We start from the raw sequence: 27,786 nt of genomic DNA, 5'->3' as shown, positions 1-27,786 counted from the left end.
GCTAGAAAGAGTGAGGTATTAACTCTCTGATCTTTGATAACGGAGAAAGATTCTACATTTCTTGTCTTAGGAAGCAGCAAAATTATTTTACTGACAGCCATTTTATATAATTTATTTTGCATAACTTTTAAGCGAGGGTAACCATATCTTTTTTTCTTCTTACAACAGACCTTTTGCTTAATAAATAGATACAGAGTGAGTAGGATTTGTTTGGTTATGCTGACTTTAAAAGTTTGGTTTTTTTATTTTGAGAAATACTGAGCATCAAATAAATTAAATCTAGATTAATATATTTAATGAGAAGTATGTGACCTTATCTACTTGTAATGGGCAAATAATGTATTACGCAATTAAGTTATATGCAAGTGGATATGATAAAAGGCTTTGGCTGAGAATATGGAGAGTATTGACTGCTAAGGAGAAAAGACTGCAGTGGAAAATCTGATGTAAATTGTTCTATGAGCAGCATGAAGCAATGAAATGCTTCTTTATTCTTTCTGTAGTGACAATGTGGACTGTTCAGGGTCCCACGTAAGTGATATTTACCACTGGTTGTTGCAATGTGTTGAGCTCCTGTCTGGGAGGACTTTCCATTCTTATCCTATTTCAATAAATGGTGTCCTTGTGTTTGGCAAAATTTGTCCATTGAGCTCTCAAATGAAATCATGACATAGAATCAGTATTAGCTACTTCAGTTGTTCTATAACTGATAGAACACTGGACTGAAAAAAATATGTTTCTGCATAGTGTGTTTTATGATACTGTAGCTTTTTAATACTGTGGATGAAATTTCTAGGCGGGGGTTGAGGGGGAACAAGGACTTAACTGTGCAGAAGGGAGAGAACATTCAAAGATGTCTGGTAGGAAGCTTGAGCGAGGCATTGATAGTATAACTTACCAAAGGTGAACATTGAAAGACAATAGATCAGGAGAGGGATATTAGAAAGGATTTTTAAAGTGGAGAGAGTGGTTTACTTAATGGGACAAGGACAGTGTGAGGAGGGTCACACACAGAGTAAGTACTGGAACCAAAGCACCGTCTAGGAAAATTGCTTCTTGCAGCAGTGTCATGAATGAGCAAAAGCTTGGCAAAATTGCATCAGCTGTAGAAAGGAAGACTAGAACAACTGGTTGAGATGAGAGCTTACACCAAATCTTTGTTCAGTGTCACTATACAAAACAACCTTTGAGGTGTTTAAGCAGAATGGGAGAGGCCCAGGTAATAGAGTTCATAGCTGTTTTTGCTTGCGTGACCAACAGATCAAAGATGACTCCTGTACAAAGGTGAATTGATGTTATTCCTCTTCTTGTTTTAGGTAAAGAAGATGAATTTCCAAAGAAGCCACTGGGGCAGATTCCATCAGGACCTCAGCCTGCTGTGCTTAACTCTACTCCAATGCTTAATGGACAAAACAGCACTGGGACACAAGCAACAAGTAAGACAGAGAGGAGACCATCCCAAGGAGAAGAGCTAGAAAGTTCACCGAATAACATAAAAAGAATTAATTCAGTGGAAAAGAAGCCTTCCTTGAAACAGCAAAAGCCTCGACCAACAGAGACACAAAGTAGTATGCCTGCGAGTGAGGCAGATACCAGAAGAAAGCCTCAGCCAACAGAGCAGGACAACTCGAGACAGTATAATAATGCAGCTGCTAATCAAAATTCTAATGCTACTTCGAATACAAGAAGGGAATTTGTACCTAAGTGGAATAAACCGTCTGATATCAAAATAATTGAAAAGACAATGAAACTTAGTGCAGAGGTGAAAGGAAGGCCAATAAACCATTCGGTTTTGGGCCCGCCACCAAGTCCTGGAGAAACGCAGCCTTTGAATGTAAAGCAGAAGATGAGAGTTTTGGATGCTGATGAAGGTAAGCGAGGGTCTAATGCATCTCAGTATGACAATGTTCCAGAAGTTGACACTGAGAATGAGAATCTTGTTGAAGAGATGCTTGAGAGAGCTCATCCCCAGAGCCCTAGGCATGTGACATATTCTAATAGTCCAAGAAAGCAAAATGAAAAGATACCACCTCCATTAAAAATACCCAATAATTACACCTTTGCTTCACAACCCAGACCTCCAAAATATCCATCGCAATCTGATGGACCACCTCATGGACTGAATGTAAAACAGCCGCTGCCATGTTATAGTAATCCGCCTACTTACCATGGAAATTCTCCAAAGCATGTTCCCAATATAGGCAATACAAGTTCTGTACCTCTCCATTATCATGGGAACCGAACCAGCCCTTCTGGTAGGCCATATGGTCCTTTTGTGTCTGTAGATTATTCTCCGGATAAACCACAAATGAATTCCTATCCTGCCAGTCGCCAAAGTCCTCTTTCCTCAACCCCTGGTCAGATAGAAGTAGCTCCTGTTGATGCTTATACCAGCAACTCAAGATCCCCCACAGGTGTCAAATTCATAATCCCTCCAATGGATTATTTACCAGAAGATCGAAAGTGGCCAGATGCAGCTTATATTTACAGACACGAACCCTACAGGCAGCCCTGGAGCCAAGACGTTAACAAGGGCCACTTGGATAATTTCCAGAAATATCAGCATTTTCAGCCAACACCTTTTCAAGACTATGGTCTTCCTGCTGTTTCTGTAGATGCTCCGGTAAGATACAGGACTTCACCAACCTTTGAAGAGCACGGTTCGCCACAATACCCATATCCAAACCCAGCAGCTCAAGCCCCACATTATCGGAATCGAAATGATGGGTTGTCCATGCATGAGTCTGTGCTCCTCTGAGAAGCTGCCTGTGCTTAGCAAAATGGCAAGAACCAAACGCAAGTTAACATGATGGTGGTAGCAGTAATCCACCTCAGTTCTGTGAAATGCAGACAGTTCGTGTGACTCTCAAAAATAACGCTATTTCAAAGGCGTTTCGGACTTTAATTGAAGGCTTGTTGAGTTCTTAGACTTGCACCGGAGCTGTTGAAGGTGACCTGATGCACACAGACATAGCAATAAGATCATACACACGATGTGCTTAAGACTGTTGTTGTTCCTAACATTTAAATAACTGGTGTTACGATCTTTCTGCCTAAAATCTGTAATACATTGACAAGTTTTATATTGACTGACATTGTTAATGCACTGTATAGATGTGTGTGTGTGCACGGGTGAGTGCACACTTAGAATACACAAACACATAGGGAAAAGAGCTAAAGAGTTTAAATGTAAATGCATTTAACTTTGGGCAAAGCTTGTGAAGTACTTTTATTTCATATTAATTTTTCTGTGTAATTTATTTGAGAAGCCATTCATTTTGAATGGGATTTTCTGTCGTTTTTATACAGCTGCCTCAGCATCCCAGTGTCTGTTCTGGGCAGGAGAGATGCTTTGGGATTATTAATTTAATCTTATGTGAGAGTTAATTTCTTCTCCTTTGACTACTGTTTGTCGTTTTCCTCCGCAAGAAGGAGCAGGCAGGCGAAAGCAAAAAGCCAAAAAAAGTCTCTGATCTGGCTAAGAAATGGTGCTTAGAATTTGTGACAGTCTTTAGTTTTTCAGGTGCATCGAGAGTGGGGAATTTTTACCTTCTCACCTAAATCTACCTTCAGATTGTTGTTCTATATGGTGAGAGTAATGCCAGATGCAGAAATGGTGCTGCACCCATCGCTTTTTGCTGTGCTGTCAAACTAAAAAAGAAAGGGTATCGGAGAACAAGCAGCTCCGTGACACTTGTAAAATACAGGCAGGAGTCTGAGAGTTGGTCGAAGCTTGAGATTCTCTGAGCTGTCTGAGGATGCAGTGCCCCTTCTCTTCAATTTTGGCACGTTTTGCCCCTTTTTTACCCCAAAGAGCCGGTGGGTTCTTGCCCATTACTGCGCAGGCGCTGCTGCGGAGAGACCGTGCCGTGTTTTACACTAGAATGATCCTGTTAATAGGAAGCTTAGACTCCTGGTAATGTAATTTTTTTTGTTTTAATTAGTGTTTGCAGCCTTTTCTACTTCATGTTTTCCTTTCCTTGACTGTGAATCGCGGGTAAAAATCTTTTAAAAGGCAGGTGAAGTGGCACATGTAGGATGCACCGAGCTCTTGTTGGAAGCAATGGGAGCCGAGACAGACGAGGGTCTCACCTGAAGAGGCCCTTGGAGTGCTTAGCTGAGATTTTTCTAATACTTAAGTACCAAACATTGGTATCAAGACCATTTTTGTATAGTTTGGAAGGTTGTCCTGTTATCTTTTTGTTCCGTAAGGCTTCTTAACTGAAAACATAGAAATCGATAATTTTATTTCCTTTAAAGAATGAGCTTTAGTGCCTATTACTGCTGCAGGTTGGCTCTGTAAGTTTTAAGGTACAGAATTAAAACAATTTTTACAAATGGAAGTAACATTTACTTAGTATATTTCAAAACCTTTTTTTTTTTGGTGTGTGTATATAATGTGTCTGATGTAATTTTTAATGAACTGGGCAATTTTATATTTTAAAAATTGCAAACTGCAGCGAAGTAACAGTAGCAAAGCACTACACTGAAACTCTGAACTAAAATTGTGAAGGTAAATATGATTTGGGCTTAACTTAGTTCTGATTGCTTCCAGCAGCTTAGAAATGTATGTATATAATATTGTGGCTAAATGTAATAATCTCAGTGTTTAATGATAGTTCTGTAATTCATAACTAAGTTGTACAATTTATTTGTGCAAGCAACGCAAGGCTCCAAATATGTATCAGCATTAGTAAATACTGTAGATTTTTATATATAAAATATATACACACTATTTTCTTATGTCATCCGCAACAGTTTTATAACTGTGTATCCTATTTTGATGTGACTGTATTTTTAACATGTTAAAATAATAATAATTAAGCTTATGTTGTTTTGTCTTTATTCTTAATTATTTTATGAGGTCCAAACTGGACTTTTGCTCTTCTCAGCACAAATTGCTGAATGAATAGTAGAGATATATATTTATCTTCTATTTAATTTGTGCACGTTTCTTTTTGGACTAAGCAATTTGGATACAATCTATATAGTGCTTTTGCATTACTATAGAAACAGAAGGATTATTGATTATAGTTTACTAAACTGCTAAACCCTAACCTATCATTTGTGAAAGCCAGGAGGATAAACTGCCATCATCATTTTCTGGTTTTGTTCTAATAATCTCACCCAATACTGATTCAAGAGAGGAGAATTATTGGCATCCGAGACTTGCAACGTTACATTGATCACAGTGCAAAAATAATGGTCTGACTGTGTGTCCATCACATGTTCAGAGGACAGTGTAGAGCTTTATGTGTTTGTAGTGCAAAACCACACTTTTATCTTCATTTAACTGCAAAAGCTGAACTAAAGGTGCTGCCAGATTCAAATCTGTCATTCATACCAGTAACAAAAACCCCTCGATGCGGAGTGAAGAGAAACAGAGCTGTGCCAGGATCTCATTGGTAGCAGGAATCATCTCAGCGTCATGGATTAAATATCCTCATGAAAGCTTTCCTGTCGCTGTTTCCTTTGAGCTGCAAACAGTCAAGCAGTAAGTATCGACATGAAATACTTGGGATCTTTTCATGGTTTTCCAGAAATTGCCTGCCTGGAGCTGTAGGGATTTGTCCAGGTTAGTCGTCACGGCTTTCCCTGGCGTCGGTGAGACATTCAAGGGGCGGATTTGGGGAATGCTTCATGCCTTGCTCGCTCCGCCGTCACAGCAGCCTAAGTAAGGATAGATGTCTAACTTCTGTATGGCAAAAATTGAGTGAAAGTAAACTAATTAAGAGGGAAAGGAAATCACTTGAGAATACACTGTGGTCTTCTGTGGTTGCTTTTCCTTGTACCCTGATGCCATGTTAGTTGAATCTGGAGTTCAGTGTTGGACTGAAGCGTTTCAGTCTCCTACGGTACAAACTGTTGTGGCCATGGAAAGGAGACAGGAAGGGTCGTGGTGTCACTGGTACTCCTGACCTTTTGGATGAGTGGGGTTTGATAATGTGACCAAATTGCTTATCTCTGTAATCAAATCATGTTATGCACTACAAGTGAAGACAGAAGCCACCTCTGCTCTTCCTCATCTGACCCAGGGGAAGATGATTTTTTCGTTGTTGTTTGTTTGTTTGTTGTTTTGTTTTGTTTTTTGTTCTGACATCAGATGTGGTGATGAATTTGAACCTGATCACCTGCTCACCTGGGCACCTGAAGAACAGAACCTGACCTCAGGAAAATGATCTTTCCCTTTTCACAGAATCACAGAATGTCAGGGATTGGAAGGGACCTCGAAAGCTCATCCAGTCCAATCCCCCTGCCGGAGCAGGAACACCCAGATGAGGTTACACAGGAAGGTGTCCAGGTGGGTTTGAATGTCTGCAGAGAAGGAGACTCCACAACCCCCTGGGCAGCCTGTTCCAGTGTCTGTCACCCTCACTGAGAAGAAGTTTCTTTTCAAATTTAAGTGGAACCTCTTGTGTTCCAGTTTGAACCCATTACCCCTTGTCCTACCATTGGTTGTTACTGAGAAGAGCCTGGCTCCATCCTCCTGACACTCACCCTTTATGTATCTGTAAATATTAATGAGGTCACCCCTCAGTCTCCTCTTCTCCAAGCTCCAGAGCCCCAGCTCCCTCAGCCTTTCCTCATAAGGGAGATGCTCCACTCCTTTCATCATCTTCGTTGCCCTGCGCTGGACTCTCTCCAGCAGTTCCCTGTCCTGCTGGAACTGAGGGGCCAGAACTGGACACAATATTCCAGATGTGGTCTCACCAGGGCAGAGTAGAGGGGCAGAAGAACATCTCTCGACCTGCTAACCACCCCCACTTCTAATCCACCCCAGGTACCATTGGCCTTCTTGGCCACAAGGGCCCAGTGCTGGCTCATGGTCATCCCATCGTCCACCAGGACCCCCATGTCCCTTTCCCCCTACGCTGCTCTCTAGTAGGTCTTTCCCCAACCTATTTAGCGAGAAATCCGTTAATACAAGTATTCCCTCCTAATCCCTATTGATGACTAACTAAACCTTTAAAGCATAATGTTGTTTGTAATAGTCTGAGAATGATCAGACCATTGTGAGCAATCCTGTTTCTTCCAGGGCCACGAAGGACGGTCCTTCACACATGTGAATGTTGGTCACCTTCATCATACCTGACAGCAGCATGAATTCCTTACTGTAAAAACAACTGCTATATCTTCACTACCAATAGAAGTGGGAATGTCAAAAGACAGATCAGCCTTCCAGTGTGGGAAAGCAAAGCCAAAGCTTCCCTGAGGTACATACACATTTTCCAGGGAGATTTCTCTCAAGAATCCTATCCTGAATTTCACATCACCCTCAATATGACTTTGAAATGGACTTGCAAATTACAGACTTTTTTTTTAAAATCTCCCTCTTGGGTGGTATTACACTGCATGCACAAAGAGCAATACTGTTTAAAATATGCCCTCAAACGCCCACCTTTTCGTTTCCAGCAGGGTATGTTCTGCTTTCAGTACTTTGGGGAGAGGAAAATATAATCTTGTTTTGTAGTCCTTCAAATACTGCATTTCTGTAAATGTACGGTGTTTACAGTTTAACGGTTACTTAACCAAGTACAGTTTAGATGGAATCACAGAATGTCAGGGACTGGAAGGAACCTTGGAAGATCATCCAGTCCAATCCCCCTGCCGGAGCAGGAACACCCAGATGAGGTTACACAGGAACATGTCCAGGTGGGTTTTGAATGTCTGCAGAGTAGGAGACTCCACAACCTCCCTGGGCAGCCTGGGCCAGTGTCTGTCACCCTCACTGAGAAGAAGTTTATTCTCATATTTTAGTGGAACCTTCTGTGTTCCAGTTTGCACCCATCACCCCTCGTCCTACCATTGGTTGTCACCGAGAAGAGCCTGGCTCCATCCCTGTGACACTCACCCTTTGCATATTTATAAATATTAATGAGGTCACCTCTCAGTCTCCCCTTCTCCAAGCTAAAGAGCCCCAGCTCCCTCAGCCTTTCCTCACACGGGAGATGCTCCATTCCCTTCAGCATCTTTGTTGCCCTGCGCTGGACTCTCTGCAGCAGTTCCCTGTCCTTCTGGAACTGAGGGGCCACAACTGGACACAACATTCCAGACCCCTCTTTAGATGGCACGAAGCTGCTGCGTAGTTCACTGTTTTTTTTTTTCCTCTTTTGGACGGTATTAAGACAATCCAAATGCTTTTAATGGCAGAGTTGCAATGAGGAGATGACTCCGGCCAGTGATTGAAATTGGAAATACAATTGCGGTCTTTCCAGGGCAGCCTTAAGGGATTGCCAAGTCTGGTGAGCTGGGGAAAAATACCATTTTCTGGTTTCTTTGTGCCAACAGGAATTGTCACTGCACCAGGGAGCACTGGGGTCCCTCTCCGGAGTGATTAGATTCTCTCTGCTCGCTCCAACTGCCTTTCTTTGTGCTGTGGACTTCATGTTAGTAGAAAATCATCATTGCTTGTAGAAGTTCTAAAACCACACGTTCTGAATATGTGGAAATAAGCAGAAGATTTTTCTGGCTTTTCTTCTCTTTCTGTTTTGTATGTTTATTTTCCTGATGGTTTTATTGTCTGCCTTGTCAAGGTGAGCCATGCTTGATTCTTCGGGCTCCTCACCTTGATAATAATGGGCCAACTCGTGTTTTTCGAAGGTTTTCGCGATGCCTTTTTGCTGCTGTTTCTGCTGTTCATTGGGAACATGATAAAGCAGTTAATATCAGAGGTTACTCTTTGCCTCTCCAGCTTTTTCTCTCTCCAGACAATGTGCAAATTAGAAAGAAAATAATCACTTATGTTCTCAATATTATAGTTGGTCAGAAATTCTCCAGGAAGGGTTTTTCTTCCTGACAGAAAGCAATTTAATTTAGCGCTTGGTGAAGGATGTGGAGGCACTCATACGGTCTCCACAATCCAAAGTCATAGGTTGCTTCTGCTCGGTATTGAGCAACAAAAGCTGTATTACACGCAGGGCCAACCAAGCATTTTTTGCGAAGCGCTGCGTCGTGCCGCAGCAACGTGCCAGCTCAGACTGGCAGCGGGTCAGATGTAGCTACAACATGCTTGATTTGGTCAGGTTAAATACCCCCGTGTTTCCTGATAATACATTGCTTTTGTCAGATTTTCTGCTCGAAATGAGACGAGGCAGAGAACTGAAGCCCACACTTTGAGCTGTGCTCCTGTCCATCCTTAGGAGGCCTAGAGCTGGTTTCTGGTTCAAACCATCCACTTTGAGCGCTGCGTTTCCAAGTTCAACAGCATCTTCTGGAAGGATTTACAGTGTTGCCCCTAAGGAAAAGACAGAACTGTCTTGGTTTTCATAACAAGGAGCTCTGATAGATGATGTTAGGGAGGTGATTCTGCCCCTCTGCTCCGCTCTGGTGAGACCCCACCTGCAGTGCTGGTCCAGCTCTGGGGTCCTCAGCACAGGACACACATGGACCTGTTGGAGAAGGGCCAGAGGAGCCACAGGAATGATCCGAGGCTGGAACAGCTCTGCTGGGAGGACAGGCTGAGAGAGCTGGGGTGTTCATCTGGAGAAGAGAAGGCTCCTGGGAGACCTTATTGTGGCCTTTCAGTACCTAAAGGGGGCTGATAAGAAAGATGGGGACAGACTTTTTAGCAGGGCCTGTTGTGATAGGACAAGGGGTGGTGGTTTTAAACTAGAAGAGGGGAGACTCAGACCAGACATGAGGAAGAATTATTTTACACTGAGGGTGGTGAAACACTGGTCCAAGTTGCCCAGAACGGTGGTGGATGAACAATCCCTGGAGACATCCCAGGCCAGGCTGGACGGGGCTCTGAGCAACCTGATCTGAGTGAAGATGTCCCTGCTCATGGCAGGAGTGGCACTGGATGAGCTTTGAAGGTCCCTTCCAACCCAAACTAGTCTATGATTCTATGATGTTTTTGTTGAAGCTGTTTCTTCTTTTTAAGCTTACCCGTCCCCAGACTTCTCACCCAAAGATAACCTCGACAGCCCAAGCTGGTGTCACTGAGCGTGATACCAAATGTAGTAAGTGATCTGCGGTACCACCCTCACCTTATACTGCATTTCCAGACAAGCTGGCACCCAGCTGTCAAAACTGCATTTTTGCAGTATGGGTTAAGTGCAAAAGGTTTTCCAGCAGAAGACTACCTGAACCTAGCAGTAATATAAGATTTTTGTATTAAAACTCACAAATTTTAAAAGCAAGATGGCTGGACTTTCAAAGGTTGTGATGTTTAGCTGCCTTAATGTTTGGAAATGGAGTTGGAGTCCAGTGTAAAGTCTGTTTCTGGTAACACTGGGGTTTTTTTCCTCTGAAGGTCAAGTAACAGCCTGGCTGAAGCGCATCATGGAGAAACCATATCCTGGAAAAGGAAGGGTTGGGACCATCCTGCAAATCGACAGGTTTTAAATTACTTGGCAGAGTAAAGGTAACCTAAACCAAACTGGGTATAACTGTATTTTTAAAGTGGCTTTAAAAAATTCCTCATGGCCTCAGTCTACCTTAGAGTCAACTCACCAATCAACCTTTCACTCTCCAAAGACAGTGACTGTATTAGAAGATCTTTATTTGCTGTCAACGAATGCTCTGGGCATTGGACATCCTTCATTTGTTTGAACTTGGTGTCTGTAGCTCCTGATATCCTTCACAGCTCTGTCCCCTACCGTTCCCCGGGTTTTGTCGGACTGTTTCTCTCACAGTTATTTAGGTTCAAGTAGAGATGTCCCCCTGGTTGCTACTCCAGTAAATGAATTTGCTTTCCAGTTCTCATGTCACCTTATCATGGGCTACCTGCTCCATATCAGTTCATTGCATTTCCAGCCCAACTCTTAAGTCTGTCTTCAAATTGCAGTGCTGTCACTTTGCTTTGGAGAAATCACTGAAAAACAGGATTAAGTACATGATTTGGAGACTATAAAATGGCACATATGGTTATAAAAGCCAATCGCAAACACCTTGAAAAGGCCTATCTGGTGTTTGTGCTGTGATTTGCAGTATGCAGCACCTGTATCACAAAAAGTGACATACGTGCTTATATTATATATTTTCTAGTTAATTGAAAGGAGTGGGATGTTAAGTGGCTTGCTGAGATTTTGCCCGTGGCGATATTTAGCTGGAGTGGGAGGTTACAGCCATGATTTGAGATCTTTATGTTGGCCACCACAAATCAGAAAACCAGACTATCGAGTGGCTGGATGCAGCTCTCCTTGTAAATATTTAATCACATGTAGTGAGTAAAGAAAGAAAAGTCTCTCCTGGCCACAGAATTAGTACATTCACAGCTACAAAAAAGTGATTTATAGCTGCTGGAGTTCATCCATTGCGCAGTTGTACCTCAATCTTTTTGATGCTGTAAATTGTAATTTTGCTGTGTAAAGTGCAAAAACTGTGACGTTAACCTCAGGTGTTCCCTTTGCAGCGAGGTCAGCAGCACACACTCCTGCGGCACTTGTTTTACTGATGTGCTCAATTTCTGTTGAGCACACCTAGTCTCACAGTTAAAGAAATAAGGCTCTTGCTTCCCCTAAGTGTTCGTGGTTCTTCCTGGGTGCGGGTTCTATGGGGTTTTTGTTTGTTTGTTTATTTGTTTTGTGACAAAATGCAATGATTCGTTCATTTTTCACGACGTCTTCCTCTCCCAGCCCTCCCTGTTCTGTCCAATGATGCCAAACAGTAATGGAGAGGGGAAGATCTGTGTAGGAACAACCACAGGTTCCAGTATAAGTTGGGGAATGACCTATTAGAGAGCAGTTTAGGGGGAAAGGGACATGGGGGTCCTGGTGGACAGCAGGATGACCATGAGCCAGCACTGGGCCCTTGTGGCCAGGAAGGCCAATGGTACCTGGGGTGGATTAGAATGGGGGTGATCAGTAGGTCAGAGAGGTTCTCCTGCTCCTCTGCTCTGCCCTGGGGAGACCACACCCGGAATATTGTGTCCAGTTGTGGCCCCTCAGTTCCAGCAGGACAGGGAACTGCTGGAGAGAGTCCAGTGCAGGGCAACAAAGATGCTGAAGGGAGTGGAGCATCTCCCGTGTGAGGAAAGGCTGAGGGAGCTGGGGCTCTGGAGCTTGGAGAAGAGGAGACTGAGGGGTGACCTTATTAATGTTTACAGATATATAAAGGGTGAGTGTCAGAAGGATGGAGCCAGGCTCTTCTTGGTGACAACCAGTGATAGGACAAGGGGTGATGGGTTCAAACTGGAACACTGGAAGTTCCACTTAAATATGAGAAGAAACTTCTTCTCAGTGAGGTTGACAGAGCCTGGAACAGGCTGCCCAGGGAGGTTGTGGAGTCTCCTACTCTGGAGACATTCAAAACCCGTCTGGACACCTTCCTGTGTAACCTCATCTGGGTGTTCCTGCTCCGGCAGGGGGATTGCACTGGATGAGCTTTCAAAGTCCCTTCCAACCCCTGACATTCTGTGATTCTGTGAAGATCATAAATTCTCCTGGACTTAAACATCTGCAGACTCGACCTGCTCTAAGTCGTGCAGCCCTGTCTGCTCCCCACAGAGAAAAGTTCTGATGGCAAAACTTTGGGCAAGGAAGAAAATAGTTTTGCTCTTTAAATGCCATTATAAAAAAGCATGATTTCAGTGAATGGGTGGGGTGTCACGCTGTGCACACATTTATCATTGTAAATGTTATGTCTGAAAGGCTTTGAAATGCTTTCAGAATTCGTGGTTTTGGGCACATAAGCAGATCACTTTTATTGTTACCCTCTTGTTATGCTCAATAGGGTTGGACAGGTGGTGTTTTTCCCTGTTGATTTAAGTGGTTTCATACAGAGGCCTTCAAGTTCCAGAATAACATTTTGTGCAACATTCATCATTACTTTATTATTAACTCTAAGGATAGACTCCCTTGTCTACCTCCCCTTTTAGAAGTGAATCATGTTCTGATATTTAGAACGACCTTAAGCCAAGATCTCAAATTTCCTTTCCAGCTGGACTAATGGGGCTTGTAGGAGGGAAGCCAAACTTCCATGGCTTCTAATTATCATCAGATTGGCTTAATAAAAGGAAATTACTGAACTACCAAAGCAAAAGGCGAGAGTTAGCTATACCTTTGAAAAGACTTGTCAGCTGCTATCAAGGTATTTGAACAGGACTTGCTTGGTTTTTAAGTCACATTTGGTATATTGTCTGCTGAGTACCGTATGCAGAAGGATGCATTTTTGTGGGCTCTGTTTGCTGGAGGGATTCAGCAAAACCTCCGCTGACAAGTTGGCCACTTCAGTAGATGGTAAACTGAAGACCATGTTTCCATCTACGAGCCTAAGCCACAAGCTGTAAAGGTCATTGGGCATCTATAAGTAATTTTTAAGGGTTTTATATTCAGAATAAGGAAAGTTGAACTGCCTGAACTCCTGTCTTGCAATTCTTTCCTCTTTAAGCACTACATAGCAGTCGATTGCTGTGGGGTGGGAATTGTTTCCAGCCACAAAGCAAACACTTGACGGGAAGAGCACTCTCCATGATGGTTCTCCTGTGAGGACATCGGCTCTGATTATTTTAAATGTCTGAAGCAGGTCAGGTCCAACTTTTGAAGTGACTTGGCACCCGCTACTGTTCATAGAACTTGAGGAGCCAAGGTCCAAATGGCTTACCAAGGCAAGGACGAAATCCTGTCTTTAGGTCCTTGGCATCTAACAGATGCTCAGTTTTACCATTAACCCAGAGCTGAGCCACTTTATAAAACCTTCCCAGCCTGCATCTTGTGCCTGACACTTATTTCTAGTATTGTTTATAAGAAAAACCTGCGGCCCTTTGATTTTGGATGCCGTGTGTTAATGACAGGAACTCTTAGGGAGAAATACGCTCTTTGCTTTTTTGCCTTTGCTTGGAAAAAAATAATAAACGCTTGTCAACCTGACAAGATGTAAGGTATCGCCCATGCTTTGCAACATATAATTCCTAAGGTATCAATGTAGCTGCACTTTGATCTGCTGAACATAATTTCTCAAGTATTTTTATCCGATCATTTTGTGATAAGTCTTGTCAAGCTTTTCAGACTTATTGTTTGGCTTGAGGCATTGTTTTTGGGTCATGAGCTGCTTTGTTTCTTTACCATCTAGGAACTGAGACCTAGAGGATGCTGTTAGCGCTTTGAAGTGACTATACCTGAACCTCTCCCTACAGCAAGCTTACAAAAGGAAATGAGAATGGCTTTCTGAATTCAAAAGGCTTTATTAGAATGTCAGCTAGAATACTTAATTATCTTAATTAGAATTCAAGGCGACAAAGAGCATTTTTAAATATTTAAGCGCTCTCTGCCCTTGTCCATTAAGTCTCTTCCCATGCAGGTCTTTTCCTCCAGGACTTAAATCAACCCAGTTGTGTTTTTCTGGGTGGTTGCAAGCTCGGAACAGCCCCCTCTCATCCACGGAGAGTTGTCACCATGGGGTGTTTGCTCCCTGCCCCTCTCAGTGTTTTCTAGTCTCTCTGCAACCCTGCTTAGTCTTTCCTTGCCAAGTCTTTGCTCTCAGCCCGTTCTGCTGCCAGCCCACCCTCCACTCGTGAAGTTTTCTTCTGTGTAATTTGGCCACGGGCAGCCCAGGAACCGTTGTCTTCTGCTGCGCTGCTCCCTGCCCACCCTGGTCACCCTCTTCTTAACCAACCCTACTGGGAAACCACCGGTCACAGGTGCACAGCAAAGGTTTGGTACAGATTTGGCTCTTCTTGCCCGATATCTACCCAACCTTTCCTACTTCTTGGCTTGTGCTCGCTTGGGTCTGGAGAGGTCTTTCTGATCCTATGGAGAAAAGCTTTCCACAACGGAATTTCAGTCCTCCAAGGCTGAACGCAGAACGCATGAGCCCACTGAGCTCAGCAGAACTGGAATATTCATGTGTGAGAGAATTTTTCACAAGCAAAGTGAAAAACGCATCAGTCTTTGCATGTGTGATGCTGCAGATTAAAAACTTTGGGTAGAATCACAGAATGTCCTGAGTTGGAAGGGACCCACAAGGATCACCAAGTCCAGCTCCTGTCCCTGCACAGGACAACCCCACAGTTCACACCACGTGTCTGAGGGTGTTGTCCAGTCTCTTCTTGAACACTGTCAGGCCTGGGGCCGTGACACCTCCCTGGGGAGCCTGTTCCAGTGTCCAGCACCCTCTGGGTGAAGAACCTTTTCTTAATGTTTTCATACCTATTAGTGATGCATTTCATGCAGCGTTGACACTCTACAAACAACTCTTCCCATGTCTCATTTCAGGTTCGTTTTTTTTTTAATTAGATTTATTTAATCTTTATTTTCATTAACATTCTGTGATTCTGTGATGGTTTGTTTTTTCTTTCATACACAGGTGTGGGATGATGCTTTGATCTCTGTTCAGAAGTATCAAATCAAGTTTTGGTTCTCCCCGAGTTTCTGTGCACGATACCAACTATTTTTGTCTCTTCAAGTCAGACAAACCTGTCGCTCTACAACACGTTTATTAATTCACACTGAAAAACATTTTTTATGAAAGTTTTTTTCTGTAAAGATGTTGTTTAAAAGCATCTGTTTGAAATGAGATTTTTATTGTAACTGCTCCAAGAGGCTCAAAAACCTCATAGCCTTGACATCTGAAGTCTTCCAGAAGAAGCTAAGTGGGCTCTGTGTTTGAAGTGGCAGTACAATGCAAAGATGTAGCAGAAGGGAAACGAATTGTATTAATTCTAACAAACCTCAAGAAACTTATTATATCTCTGAAAGTTCTTTACAGCTCTGGTTCACAGGTCTGGAATATAAAGGAGCATTGAAATCAAGGATGAAGATGCCAACAAAGGCTTGTGGAAGATGGAGGACCCAGACCTCCTATGGAAGTGAGACTCCTTCACTCACTCTTCTTTCAGAGAAATAACAATAATAATAATAATAATGATAATAAAAGCACTCAGCAACATCACTGAACACAAAGGCTGAACAAGTCTCTGTGTTAGGAAATACAGACTGTCTTAGCCTATATCCAGGCCTTACCTTATTGAACTATTGTGCTCATATAATCAAGACACTTGTGTAAGCACAGTAGGGCAGGGCTGTTGTGCAAGTTGTTATGCTCCTTCTTATAGAACGTGCTTACAAACTGCTTACATGGAACTTGCTTGGCATAAATAACTGATTTTGCTGTAACCTTAGGTTACAAACGATGAACTTTCACCTAGGTACGTCAAACTTCTTACCTAGTAAGGCAAAGGAGGGCCCTTGGAGCTGGTTCGTGCCAGAAGACGACGGAGCTATCACCACTGGCAGAAGCTGTATCTCTAGAGATGAGAGAAGGAATATGGCACATCTAGAGACAAGAAAAGCAAAATGTGAGAACTTACTCGTGTTTTGGCTGTTGCCAGGGAGACCAGGGACTTTTTTTGGCCATCTGGCTGCAGGTGCAAATAGCAGCTGGGAGGGAGAAGAGACAGGACAGCACCTAGATTGACATCCAGGCTGGTCAATGAAAGACAATGGCCCAGTGGAGGGGATCCAATCAAGACCAGGAGATCCCAGATCCTAATATTACGATTGGCCTGAACTGACATGTGAGGAGCAGGAAACTTAGATTGTAAGGCTGTAAATGCTCAGTGATTTCTTTGTTCAAGGTCCCTCTCCAGGGGCATCCACCTAGAGCTGTGTGCTACCGTGGCATCTTTCAAATAAATTACCTTAAAGAAATCCATGGAATTCATGCCTGAGACTGTGCTTGAGGAAACCTATAAACTTCTTGAACAGTCTGGCCTCTGAGACGCAGGTTTTTTTATAATTGATAATTAAGCATAGTCACAGACAGTTGTCATACAAGGTACAATCTGTGTTTGTGACTTTGGTTGCCTAGGAAGGTCATCACTTGCCCCTAGACAGGCAGGATCTGGCTGTGTGTATGTTATATATGTGCACACAGAAATTATTGACCTGCCTTGGCTACAAGGTTTTCTCAGCACTATTTGATGTGATTCTTATGGATAGTGTAAACTTTCAAGGACATATATATTATTTGGCTGTAAAATGGGAACAACACAAGAGAACTTTGACATCTTCCAGTTCTCTGCTTCTAGTTGACTTGTCTTAAACCTTACAGCTGTAGTGCTTAAAGAATAAATTTCCAGAATAGAGAGTGGAGTTACCACTAACTTCCAAGGAGCTGCTCCCCAGGTAAGTATACGGTGGCTTATTTCTTCCTTAAAACAAAAACCAGAAAAGTGTTATTACTTAGTTGTGGGGTTAATGAGTTTATTGTTCCCAGTTCCATGGTTTGCAAAATTGATGATGTGTCTGTGATTTTCATAGTGGCATTTAAATGTTTAGATGAGGTTCTTAGGGACATGGTTTAGTGCTAGAGTTGGCTTATAGTTGGACTTGATGATCCGGAGGGTCTCTTCCAAACAAAATGATTCTATGATTCTATGTTTTAGCAGAGAGTGAACTATTAATGTCCCTTGCGAGCAGACACCCGAGTGCACTGCAAAGCTGCTTTCCATAAAGACAAGATGCTGTGTGCAAGGTACAGGGCATTTGCTATCCTATATCTGTGAAATACGCTCTTTGGAAATGTAATTAATGGCTGTTAGACTGGTCAGTCTGTCACAGGTCTTTAATAAATTTTTTTAATTTCATTTTTTAATCCCATACTCAGAACCTTTGGCTCAATAAGTGTGTTAATATGAAGTACTCGTGAAACTAAACCAAATAACCAAAGCAAAGATCAGTTGAACAGAGACCCTCATGACAGAATAGGATTTCTAATGCTTTGGTTTCTAATTCTGTGTTGATAAAATCCCAAAGTCACCCTTTCTGGTTCCCAGAAGGGTTTCCTTGCATTTGGTTATGTTTCAATCTATTTGCTTGTATTGTGATCCTTCAAAAAAGCCCCAGTAAACCAACCCCAAACCCAGTTTATTTTGTAAAACAAATTTCTGATCATTTGCTGCCATCCCATCTATTTGTGCTCTACAGAGATTTTTGTATGAACATCTAGAACATTGATAAAATATTAAATAATATTAAGCCAAGAGTTAGTCCCTGGGGGGATCTGCTGGAAAAAACCCCACTGATTCATATCTCCCACTAATGCAATTACATCAAGTTGCCTTTTTATATCGGTGTTTACAATCTTAACATTAACATCTACCAATAAAGCTATGCCTGACACTTGGGATTTCTTTGTTGCAAGTTGCCTTCTTTATTATGCTTAATTCTTGGAGTTTATAAAGTTTTCATTGAATTCTGTAGTCTCTGTTATTACTTGTCTGTTTTTTCAACCTGATTGAAACTCTTTACCACTTCCTGCTCTGCTTTTTATAATTTTTCTTTATTGAAGTATTTGTTCCTTTTAACTAGATGGATTTTTTGCAGGGCATAACTTTTTGTGTGTCTGCTGGGGTTTTTTTCTTGCTATCAGGTGGAAGACCTTGAACAATTTACTGTTTATGTCTCTCCCACTCCAGATCACAGAATCACAGAATCGACTGGGTTGGAAAAGAACTCAGAGATCATCAAGTCCAACCCTTGGTCCATCTCCAGTCCATTGACTAGATCATGGCACTAAGTGCCATGTCCAACCTCACTTTAAAAACCTCCAGGGACAGTGAGTCCATCACCTCCCTGGGCAGCCATTCCAATGCCTGACCACTCTCTCTGCAAAGAGTTGCTTTCTAATAGCCAGCCTAAATTTCCCCTGGCAGAGTTTAAGCCCATGCCCCCTTGTCCTATTGCTGACTGCCTGGGAGAAGAGACCAATCCCCATCTGGCTAGAACTGCCCTTCAGGTAGTTCTAGAGAGTGCTGAGCTCACCTCTAAGCCTCCTCTTCTCCAGACTAAACAACCTCAGCTCCCTCAGCCTCTCTCCATAGGGCTTGTGCTCAAGTCCCTTCACCAGTCTCATTGCTCTTCTCTGAAATCATCTCCAGCACTTCAAGATCTAATGTTCCCGGTTAGGTATACCAACAATTCCCTTGTGCTTTGAAAAATTTGCCCTTTAAAAATTCCCAATACGCTGTGTCAACCGCAAGTCTTTCTACACAAAGCGAATCGCACTAAGTCACAATTCCCAGCACTGAGGCCGATCCTAATTTCTTGATAAATGATTTACTCTGGAGAATTTAATGTAATCAAGCTGTCCCTTGGTTTCACATGCCATGAAACGTATATTTCTTCTCCTCCAGAAACTCTAAATTTTGTTAGGTAGCCACAGGCTATGTCCAGCAATGCTTTCTCATGATAGATTAGCTTTCCTTTCTCTGCATTATAGACCAATTTTAAAAGAATAATTCACGCCGTTGTCTCATGACATTCGGTTGTGTGTTACAGATGCCAGTCTTTTACTGCTTATGACACTGAGTATTCAAATGCCTTGGAGTCTGAATCTGAATGTCAGAGGGCTGAGCCACAGGGTGGACACTTGCCCAGGGGAGATGAATTAAAACTTGATAATGAATTTGAGAGGCAAACAGTAATAAAAAAATTCCTACCTACCCAGGACTGTGATCCCAGGTAGAAGATGACTTCTGGCTGGTTGAGCAGTGCTAGGAGACTTTATATATGAGATATTACGAAAAAAAATTACTTATTACAGATGCAAATATTTATTAAAGCAGTAGGTGGATGTATGGCTCAGCTTGCATTTATCCAAAACGTTTTGCATAATAATTGCTGGCCTTATTTACATCCTCCTCCAGAGCTGTGGAACCACTTTGTAGACAATGGTGTTTGAAGCAACCACGCATGAAAGCGCTCTCTGTGTTTCTGTGCTGGGGTGATGGCGTGTGTGAGGACCTTTAACCCTCAGTCAATGTTTCAATGCAGGCTGCAGCCATCGCTGCGTTGTCCAGCTGTGTCTCTAGACCCTCTACAGCATTTGTTCCTTGAGGTGAGCACAGATAAAAACATTAATTCGCCACTTTTTGCTGCTGCACTTGCCCGCACTCAGTCCCAGTCCTGTGCCTGGATGCAGGCGCTTGTTCCTTCGTCTCTGGCTGGTTCTGGGGACAATCCTCTCGGCATTTCCACCGAGTGGGTTGTGAGTGTTTGACCTTTCTGTGTTGTCACACAGATGCCCCGCATTACATTTTGGTATTTTTCCCTTTCTCTAAACCCCTCTCTGTAAAAGGTTTCATTGTACTTGCTAACCAGCGCTGTCTCGGCTTGCCATTTTAATGCACAGACAGAGTTAACAATATTTGTACCGGGAAGCCTTTCCTATCCTCCCCCTGTTGCCGGAGGATTTATTATCTCTTACAGTCAATAGTTCATAGACTTGTATTATGAATGTTTGTTGTTTAGAATTTGTCACCGAGGAAAGGCTAATTCCAAATATGGCACTGTAGATTTGCTATGTTGTGCAAAGCCTAAGTTATTTTTCATAATTATTAATATTGCTTTGGTGACAGCCCAAAGGCGAGTTGTATCTGCTCATCTCAAAATGACCCTGTGATGATGAGCAAGATTTATAATGACTTTGGTCAGTATCTGCTTAACCGCTTTGAGTCATTTCAGAGCCCAGCCAAGGGATTTACATTTCCATAAACAGATCCCACCTTCAGAAACGTCTGAGCATGAGGGATCTGGAAGAACTGGATGTCCCCACCGGCATGTCCAGAGTTTCCAGCCCTGTTGCCAGCACACAAATCAGTGCAGCCTGGCTGAGAACAGGAAAAACACCCCAGGTGGTGACATATAAAAAGGACACAAAGCATTCCCTTTCTTCCCTATCTCCTGTCTTTGCTGCTAGCATTGGGTGATAAAATAGATGTAGTTTGTATTTTTAAAAACACGAAGTTTTGGATCAGACTTTTTCCTGAAATCTTTTTGTTGGATATATACGGCTGAATGAATTGAAAAAATTCTATGACCACAAAAGCAAGCACTCAACACCTTTTTTTTTCTCTAAATGGGATTATTTTTCTTTTGGTCAGAGTTACCAGGAGGGTTTGGGGTTGGGTTTTTTGTTTGTTTTTTTGAGAGGGGGGAACTCAGAGGATTTTAATTTTTAACCCTAAACTTAAATACTATCAAGTTTAACAGGGCCTTCTAAATGGGGACTGCAAAATATGGAAGAAGGTTTGTAGACCTGCAGCTGGGCAGCCTTCACCTTTGCTGATGGGAACAACCGTGGTTTGCTGCCACTCCTGCATGAACCCTGAAAGGTAAATGTTTCCATGGGGCAGTGCAAAATTGGAAACTGGGAAACAAAACCATTAGGAATCGACAGCAACCACCTTTGGAGAGCTGTCTGTGTTGCATTGACTTGATCTCCATATGCGCTTCACCTTTTCACCCTTGTACTTCTTTGGAGGTACTCGGTAAAGAGCCCAGATCCCAGAGTCCTGAAGAGGGGAGCAGATGGAGAACATTTATGGTATGGGAGGAAAAGCTAGTGTTGCTGCAGGTCTTATGGTGGGAAACACACCTAGAAGAACATTTTCCAAGTGTCCCAGGGACACCAAATGTCTTGTCTAAATTAATTGGAGTTTGAAGAATGCTATGTGGTTGAGGAAGAGTTGCTTTGGAGATTACGAAGTATTTAAAGCTTTGTGCTACCTCAAACTGTTGCCGTTTTGTCTCACAGAAGGAAGTCCTGGGAAGAAATATGCTTTAACCCTGCCAAGGTGAGGGAAGATACCTGGGCAGATGCTTGGGGATCCATCCCAGAGACAAGCTCTACATGGTTAGGGTAGTTAGCAAGGCAAATCCTCTCCTGTGCCAGCAGAATGATGGAGATCCCCATGAATTTAAGGCTGATTCTGGCTTTTGGTGGGGAGAAATAGTAGCATTTGCAGTATGTGTGTTTATAACTGCAGCAAAACTGTGGCTCAGCTGAGCTGAGTTTTATACCACAAACCGCTCATAACACACGCTGCTTGGAGAAAGCATCTTCCCAGCAAGTGTGACAGCCCTGTCACTCCCTTCAGGAGCCAGATGAAAGCAAAACCAGGTAGGACTAAAAACATCTGCCCAGTCAGTAGAAGGAGGAATCTTGAGCTGGAAGTAATGGACAGCCCCTGAAATGGGGAAGCTGTGGTTCCCCTGGTCCACCTTATTATCTATCTATCTATCTATCTATCTATCTATCTATCTATCATCTGTCTGTCTGTCTATCTATCTATCGTCTATCTATCAGCTATTTTTCTTTTTTTTCCAGACCTTTGAGAGGATTTTCCTTTGGAGACATTCACCCTGATGTTTATATTTGTTGCCATGTTACGTGTTCCTGCTAATAATTATTCACGGTAACTCAAGGATGACTCCAGCGTCACCCCAGGTGTGTGTTTGTGTCCCTCTGGAGATGAGCCTGTGGTTGAAGACAGTTTTGCAGCTCTCGGGCAGCTCAGCATCCTCCCTCATAGCAATGCCCCAGAGGCCCAGGTTCTTTCTGTTCTCCTCTGTGTCACTGAGGATTTGAGGAGATGGTTTATTTTCCCTGGTGAATTAAAGTGACTGTGTTTGACATTTAGATTGTCATCCAGAATTTACCTGCCATCGAGATAACGGGAGATGGACAGAGCAGCTTTCTCTCCTAGCTACATTCCTAAATACTTTTTACCCCTGGAATTTCCTCCAGGGACCTCAGTTTCTTCTCTGTACACTTCTCCCTCCCCAAGCTGGACCAAGAGAGCAGCAGGTCCTATATGAACATTCAATTAGTCCCATATTCAAATCTTGCCACTGTGACCTAGTGAATTATGCAAGGGGCTGGATACCAGGAATCAATTGAGCTCTAATTCCCAACCCTGGCACTGGCTCTCTGCATATTGCTATAGGCAAGTTATTTAAGCACGTCTGTTCTCTTTCCCTTCCTTGCCTATATAAATTGCAGATGCTAACATTAGGTGACGCAGCAACATCACAGATGTAGTGAGATATTTGAGTAGAAATGTGAAGAATTACAGCAGAATATCCCGTTTTAACACTGTACTGAGATATTTGAATAAGATGTTTATTTTAGAATGCATCTTCTAACAAAGCATTTACCAAAGTAACGGGGCAATTCAGGCTTTGTCTGACTTTTAGTAAAGATAGAAGGTCTAGGGAAAAAAATTTGAATTATCACACGAAGTTTAAGATGAAGAGAAGGTGACAAGAGAGTAATATGCAGTAATTCTCTATCCCAAAATGCTCCTGTGAACTTATCACTCACAAGCATTCCAGCACGATGGGAATTCGGAACCGCAGGAGTCCTTATCTCCCATGGCTCATGCAGAAATCATTGCATACGTCGTCGTGAAGAACGGGCCCAATCCAGTCTGAGAGACTTCACTGGTTTGCATCAGTGGGAAGGGTGCTATCACACTCAGGGCCTCCTGATTTTGTTTGGGCTTCTCTTTTTGCTTTGTATGAAATGTCTTTAAGAACAGCTTCGTAAAAATCCAGCGCTGAATTTGTAATGCAAACCAAGTGTAAGTGTGATGGAGGAAAAAATAAGTATTGAAACAATTTACAAGCCTCTCAGGTTGTTTTCTTAGAAACATTAGTTGAGTATTTTGTCTCCTAGTGTTATCTCTTGCTACCAACCTGGTGCTTCCCGTCATGCTGCACTTGCAACTTAATCATTACGCTTTGGAGCTGTTATCCACTAATGGATGAACACCAGCGATTTGTGGTGGAAACATTTGTTTTATTTGAAAGACTATTGGAAAAATCTAGTTGGAATCAGTGTTTCCTGCATGGTTTAAAATGTCATTTGAGACAAAGTTCTGTTCAGCTGTTCTCCAGCATGGTATTTTCATGGTGCAACATTTGTACAGTGCGAGAGAGCCAAAATGTGAGCTCATGAAAGGCAAAGTCTTTAAGCTGCTTAGGTGGCTGCATAAAGCATCCTGAAAAAAGTAAAGGGCAAGGAGAGAAAAACATGTTAGATGGTTTATTTATCCTTAAATTTAATTAAAGATGGTAGCGCTGCAACTGGAAACGCATTTAGCCTGTTAGCTTTGCTCTAACAAAGCATCCTTGGTGTCACTTCTGGGGATCTGAGTTTGTTTCCTGCATTGTTGAAACCTCTCTGTGTTGCACAGGACTTGGCCGAAATCAACAGTTTGTTATTGGCTTCAACAACTTTTGGCCTCTTAATGCTCTCTTAATGCTACGTTGGCTAAGTTAAGCTGTTTGTGCATCCTTTCCCTCCAGCTCTTGGTGGAAACTTCACTTTGTGGAAATGTAAAATTGCTTGCCGTGAGGTGATTCATTGGCTGGGATATACAATGTTCTCTTTGGTCTCCGAATGTTTCAGCCAACTGATAAATAATCAAGAACCTTGAATGTTCCTTTCTGTCTTTCTCCTCGGAGCGCTTTGTTTGACTAGTGGTAATTTATTGGGGAGTGCCTTAAAAGCCAATCACTGTAATGTCAGAAACATGAATTACCACAGTACAGTCTGTCATTTGGTGGCTTTTTCAATGCCAGGCATCAGACTAATCCCAGGGCAGGGCGTGTTTGTCTTTTGTTGTTGTTATTGTTCCACTCTTCTGCATTTTCAAGTGTCCTAATTAAATAGTTAGACTGAAAAATGAAAGTTTTAAACCTTCTTCCAAAATCCAAGTGGCATTCCTGGTGAGGGCTTTTTTGGGTTGTTGTTGGGAGTAACAGCCCCTTGTTTCTTTCTTCAACCTTACAACTTTTCAGCCTTGAAACCTTTGTTACCATTATTTTCTGATTGCCCAGGTGAAGGTGGGTGCAGTGAATGCCTGTGGAGCCAGGTCTTTGAAGGATAGCTCTGCAAATTGGGATTTTCTCTTGGAAGGTCAGAGTTGCAGAGTCTCTGCCTAGGTTGACCTCTCCTCCTTTTCCCTCCTGGCAACGTCTGCATGTCAAATGATTGCACTCTTGAACCGTGAACTCCAAGGCCTGTGCTCCCATTGCTGCTTGGCAGGAAGAAGAAGAAGTGATTTTCTGTATGGAATTAAATAGCCTCCTCTCTGCCTCTGATTTTGTTAAAAATACAACATTTTTAAAAGACTTTTCCACCCCACATCTTTTGAAGTTAGCACTGCACCCTGCAAGGTTGGCAGCCTCTGAAAACAATTAGAAAGAGACCCTTGAAGGCAGGATCTTGACAGTCTTGCAAGAGACATAATTTTAATCTTGTAGAATGTCTTGGCACACTGGGTGAAAACAGGCTTTATCCCTGGGATGAAAAATGATGGGTTTAAAGCTAAATTCTATCTTGCAGCCATTATGGAACAGGATAAAGTGCAACAAAAGGCATGCCTAAATTGGCTGTCTTAATCCGTGATCTAATTGACTCTAAAAGGCTGGGGAGATGAGAAATCCTCCGTTTGAATGTCATCTGCACATGTGTCCTGACTACATCGACCTGGCTTTCATTTTTGCTGGAGACCAGAGGTTTCAATGGTTCACCTCCCCAGTAGCTTCTCCCTCCTGCTTGACCTTGTCCCATTGGCCTTCCTGGCACCTGTGGACGTCCAGCACCATGGACGGATGTTCCTACCTCCATACACACACACTCTTCATTACCCACTTGCTTCTAATGTGCAACTTCTGCCTTTTATTGCAGGCAGATGTTTTTAGATAGGACATCCCATCCTGCTGCCTCCCTGTGGTCTACATCACCTTATACCTATGCACGTACACATATAAGTGCCTCTGTCTCCATTGGGAAGCTTTTAAAAAGCTCTTCAGGAACAGAAGATCAAGAAAACTCCAAAAATACAAGAGACAAACTAAACAGGAAAAAAATTCACAGAATCACAGAATGTCAGGGATTGGAAGGGGCCTCAAAAGCTCATCCAGTCCAATCCCCCCATGGAGCAGGAACACCCAGATGAGGTTACACAGGAAGGTGTCCAGGCGGGTTTGAATGTCTGCAGAGAAGGAGACTCCACAACCTCCCTGGGCAGCCTGTTCCAGTGTCTGTCACCCTCACTGAGAAGAATTTCATCTCATCCTCCTTACACACCAGAGTACATGCATACTGTAGTACAGTAATTTTAACCCCTACTTAATTTCTGCCATGCCTCATTCATTTGAGCTGGCCAGCCCCCAAATGGGGGGTGCTGGGACCCTACCAGCCCTGTGGAAAGCAGGAGTTTGCACACAGGGATCACACTTTGTTTCCGAGCAAAGTGTTTTGCTGTTGGTTTTCATCAGAACGATTGGCCAAAAGATAGAGTTTTGCAAAGCTGACTCAGGAGAGAAACCCCAGGAAATCGTTTGCTTTGGTGGTACCGTATTTATTTGCATAATAAGTGCAGAGAGTCAGTTCTGAGGTGCCCAGGAAGAATCAAACACAATAAATTTCCCTTTTGAAAGCTCCAGGCCTCTTCCATCAGCACCCCAACTTCCTCTTGCTAGGTTTGCTGCCTGTCCCTTCAGCACCCTGACACTGGGGCTGCAAAAGTCCTACAAAAGTACTTCTAAATCCCCAGAGAACCCCTCCATCAGCTGTTCTTCAGCCCCGAGAAGACTCAAATATGTCTTGGTTTCAGCTGGAGGTATTTGGCTTTGTGTTGGCCATGGGTTTCTGTGTGGACTTTAACGAGTGCATGCAAATCTGGGCAGTGTGGGGTGTTTGATACTCTCTATAAAACCATTAATCAGTTAAAAAGGAGGTGGGGGAGCTGTTTGCCAAGGGTGAGGGCTTGGTTGGCTGGTAGGCTCTGCTTGCAGTCTATCATTCAGCCTAAAGCCATCTCTGCTGCACAGGTCACTCTGTAGAAGAGGAGGCAAAACAAGGCAGGCTTTTATCTGATACAAGCCAATGACTTACATTTACTCCTTTTTTTTTTTTTAAATTTTCTAATAAAAACAGATCTTCACAAACAAATCTTTGTCACCGAGATCTATAGTATTAACTACATGGGGATAAACACAATTCAGAGCCTTGCTGTTATGACTAGACCAATTTAATGTGGTCTGGTACCTTGATTTAGGAGCTGTTTTTGCTTTGAGGTCACTTGGCAAGCAGTGGGTAAGTTTTCCTCATCTTTGCTGTGTATATCCAGCCAAAGACAAGGGTGTGGGTGAGGGGGTGATGTTGCAATGAGATAAGGAGAAGCTTTTAATTCATTTCGTATGTGACCTAAATTCAGGCCCTGCGGCCATCATGTCAATCCCACGGTCTTGTCTGTTAGATTACTGACGTAAGTTATGGTGACACGTGTATATATCGAATGTCCTTCTCTGTGACTTCAGGAAGGACATCTCAGGGGGACGGGAAAGTTACTTGGACATTTAATGACACTCGTCATCAGTTCTGTTTTCCAAAGCCATGAACTCTGGTTTATCCTAGCATTGAGAGAGCATATGACAATGCACGTCACAAAAATATAATGTATTTATCCCACAAGGGTAGCTTATGTTGTAGGAAATCGTATGTCTCTTCTACTGCTGAGGCAGCAAATGAACAGAATCGCTGTATGATTTACTGAAAATAATGCAAAATGCAGACATGGTTACTGTAAAAGAAACTGAAAAGCCTAAGTCCTTTGAGCAGGGTCAGAGCTTTTATCAGTGGGCTGCTCAATTTTGTTCTCTCTCTCTCAGTCTTTGGATTTCCTCCTGTGCCGAGGCACTTTTGGGAGGGGAGGCGGTGTGTCCTACCTCCTGCTCTGAAGGAGATGTCTGAGCTTGTAGGTCACGAGAGAAAATCTGTGCAACACGTCCTCCCTTGTGCTTCATACCTAAGAAAAAGCTGCGACTGCTTGGGGAACTTAAGCGCAGAAAGACCTAATTTGCAGATCCCAACAGGCATGTACATGACATAGATGCTAACCCACACAGTCCTGCTGAGATGACAGCATTTCTGACTGCAGCAGCAAAACTCCAGACAGCTGGGTAATTACAGTGGCAAAAATTATCTGTTTATGGCCCTTCAGGAGCCTCAGGTGATAAATGTTTTGCGGGTCGCACTTCTACATTTGAC

General features: G+C 42.9%; 1 protein-coding gene and 1 long non-coding RNA gene across 4 annotated transcripts in view; both read left to right on the top strand.

The window, feature by feature from the left end:
- USP6NL (USP6 N-terminal like) overlaps positions 1-4,784 on the top strand; it is a 130,348-nt gene extending 125,564 nt beyond the window's left edge. For all 3 annotated transcript variants that reach the window (XM_080351779.1, XM_080351780.1, XM_080351781.1), the window contains one exon: positions 1,317-4,784. In XM_080351779.1, the coding sequence (XP_080207905.1) occupies positions 1,317-2,758 (1,442 nt within the window). In that variant the 3' untranslated portion in view covers positions 2,759-4,784. The remainder of the gene's footprint in view (positions 1-1,316) is intronic.
- Positions 4,785-10,278: 5,494 nt separating this feature from the next.
- LOC308049950 lies at positions 10,279-16,206 on the top strand. The gene is made up of 3 exons (XR_013923339.1): positions 10,279-10,366; positions 15,247-15,748; positions 16,088-16,206. It is a non-coding gene; the product is annotated as an uncharacterized lncRNA (long non-coding RNA).
- Positions 16,207-27,786: the final 11,580 nt, after the last annotated feature.

The sequence above is a fragment of the Nesoenas mayeri genome (assembly GCF_963082525.1).
Source record: "Nesoenas mayeri genome assembly, chromosome: 1".
Taxonomy (NCBI): domain Eukaryota; kingdom Metazoa; phylum Chordata; class Aves; order Columbiformes; family Columbidae; genus Nesoenas; species Nesoenas mayeri.
Note: the sequence above shows the minus strand (reverse complement) of the source record. Positions and strands in the feature narration are given on the sequence as shown.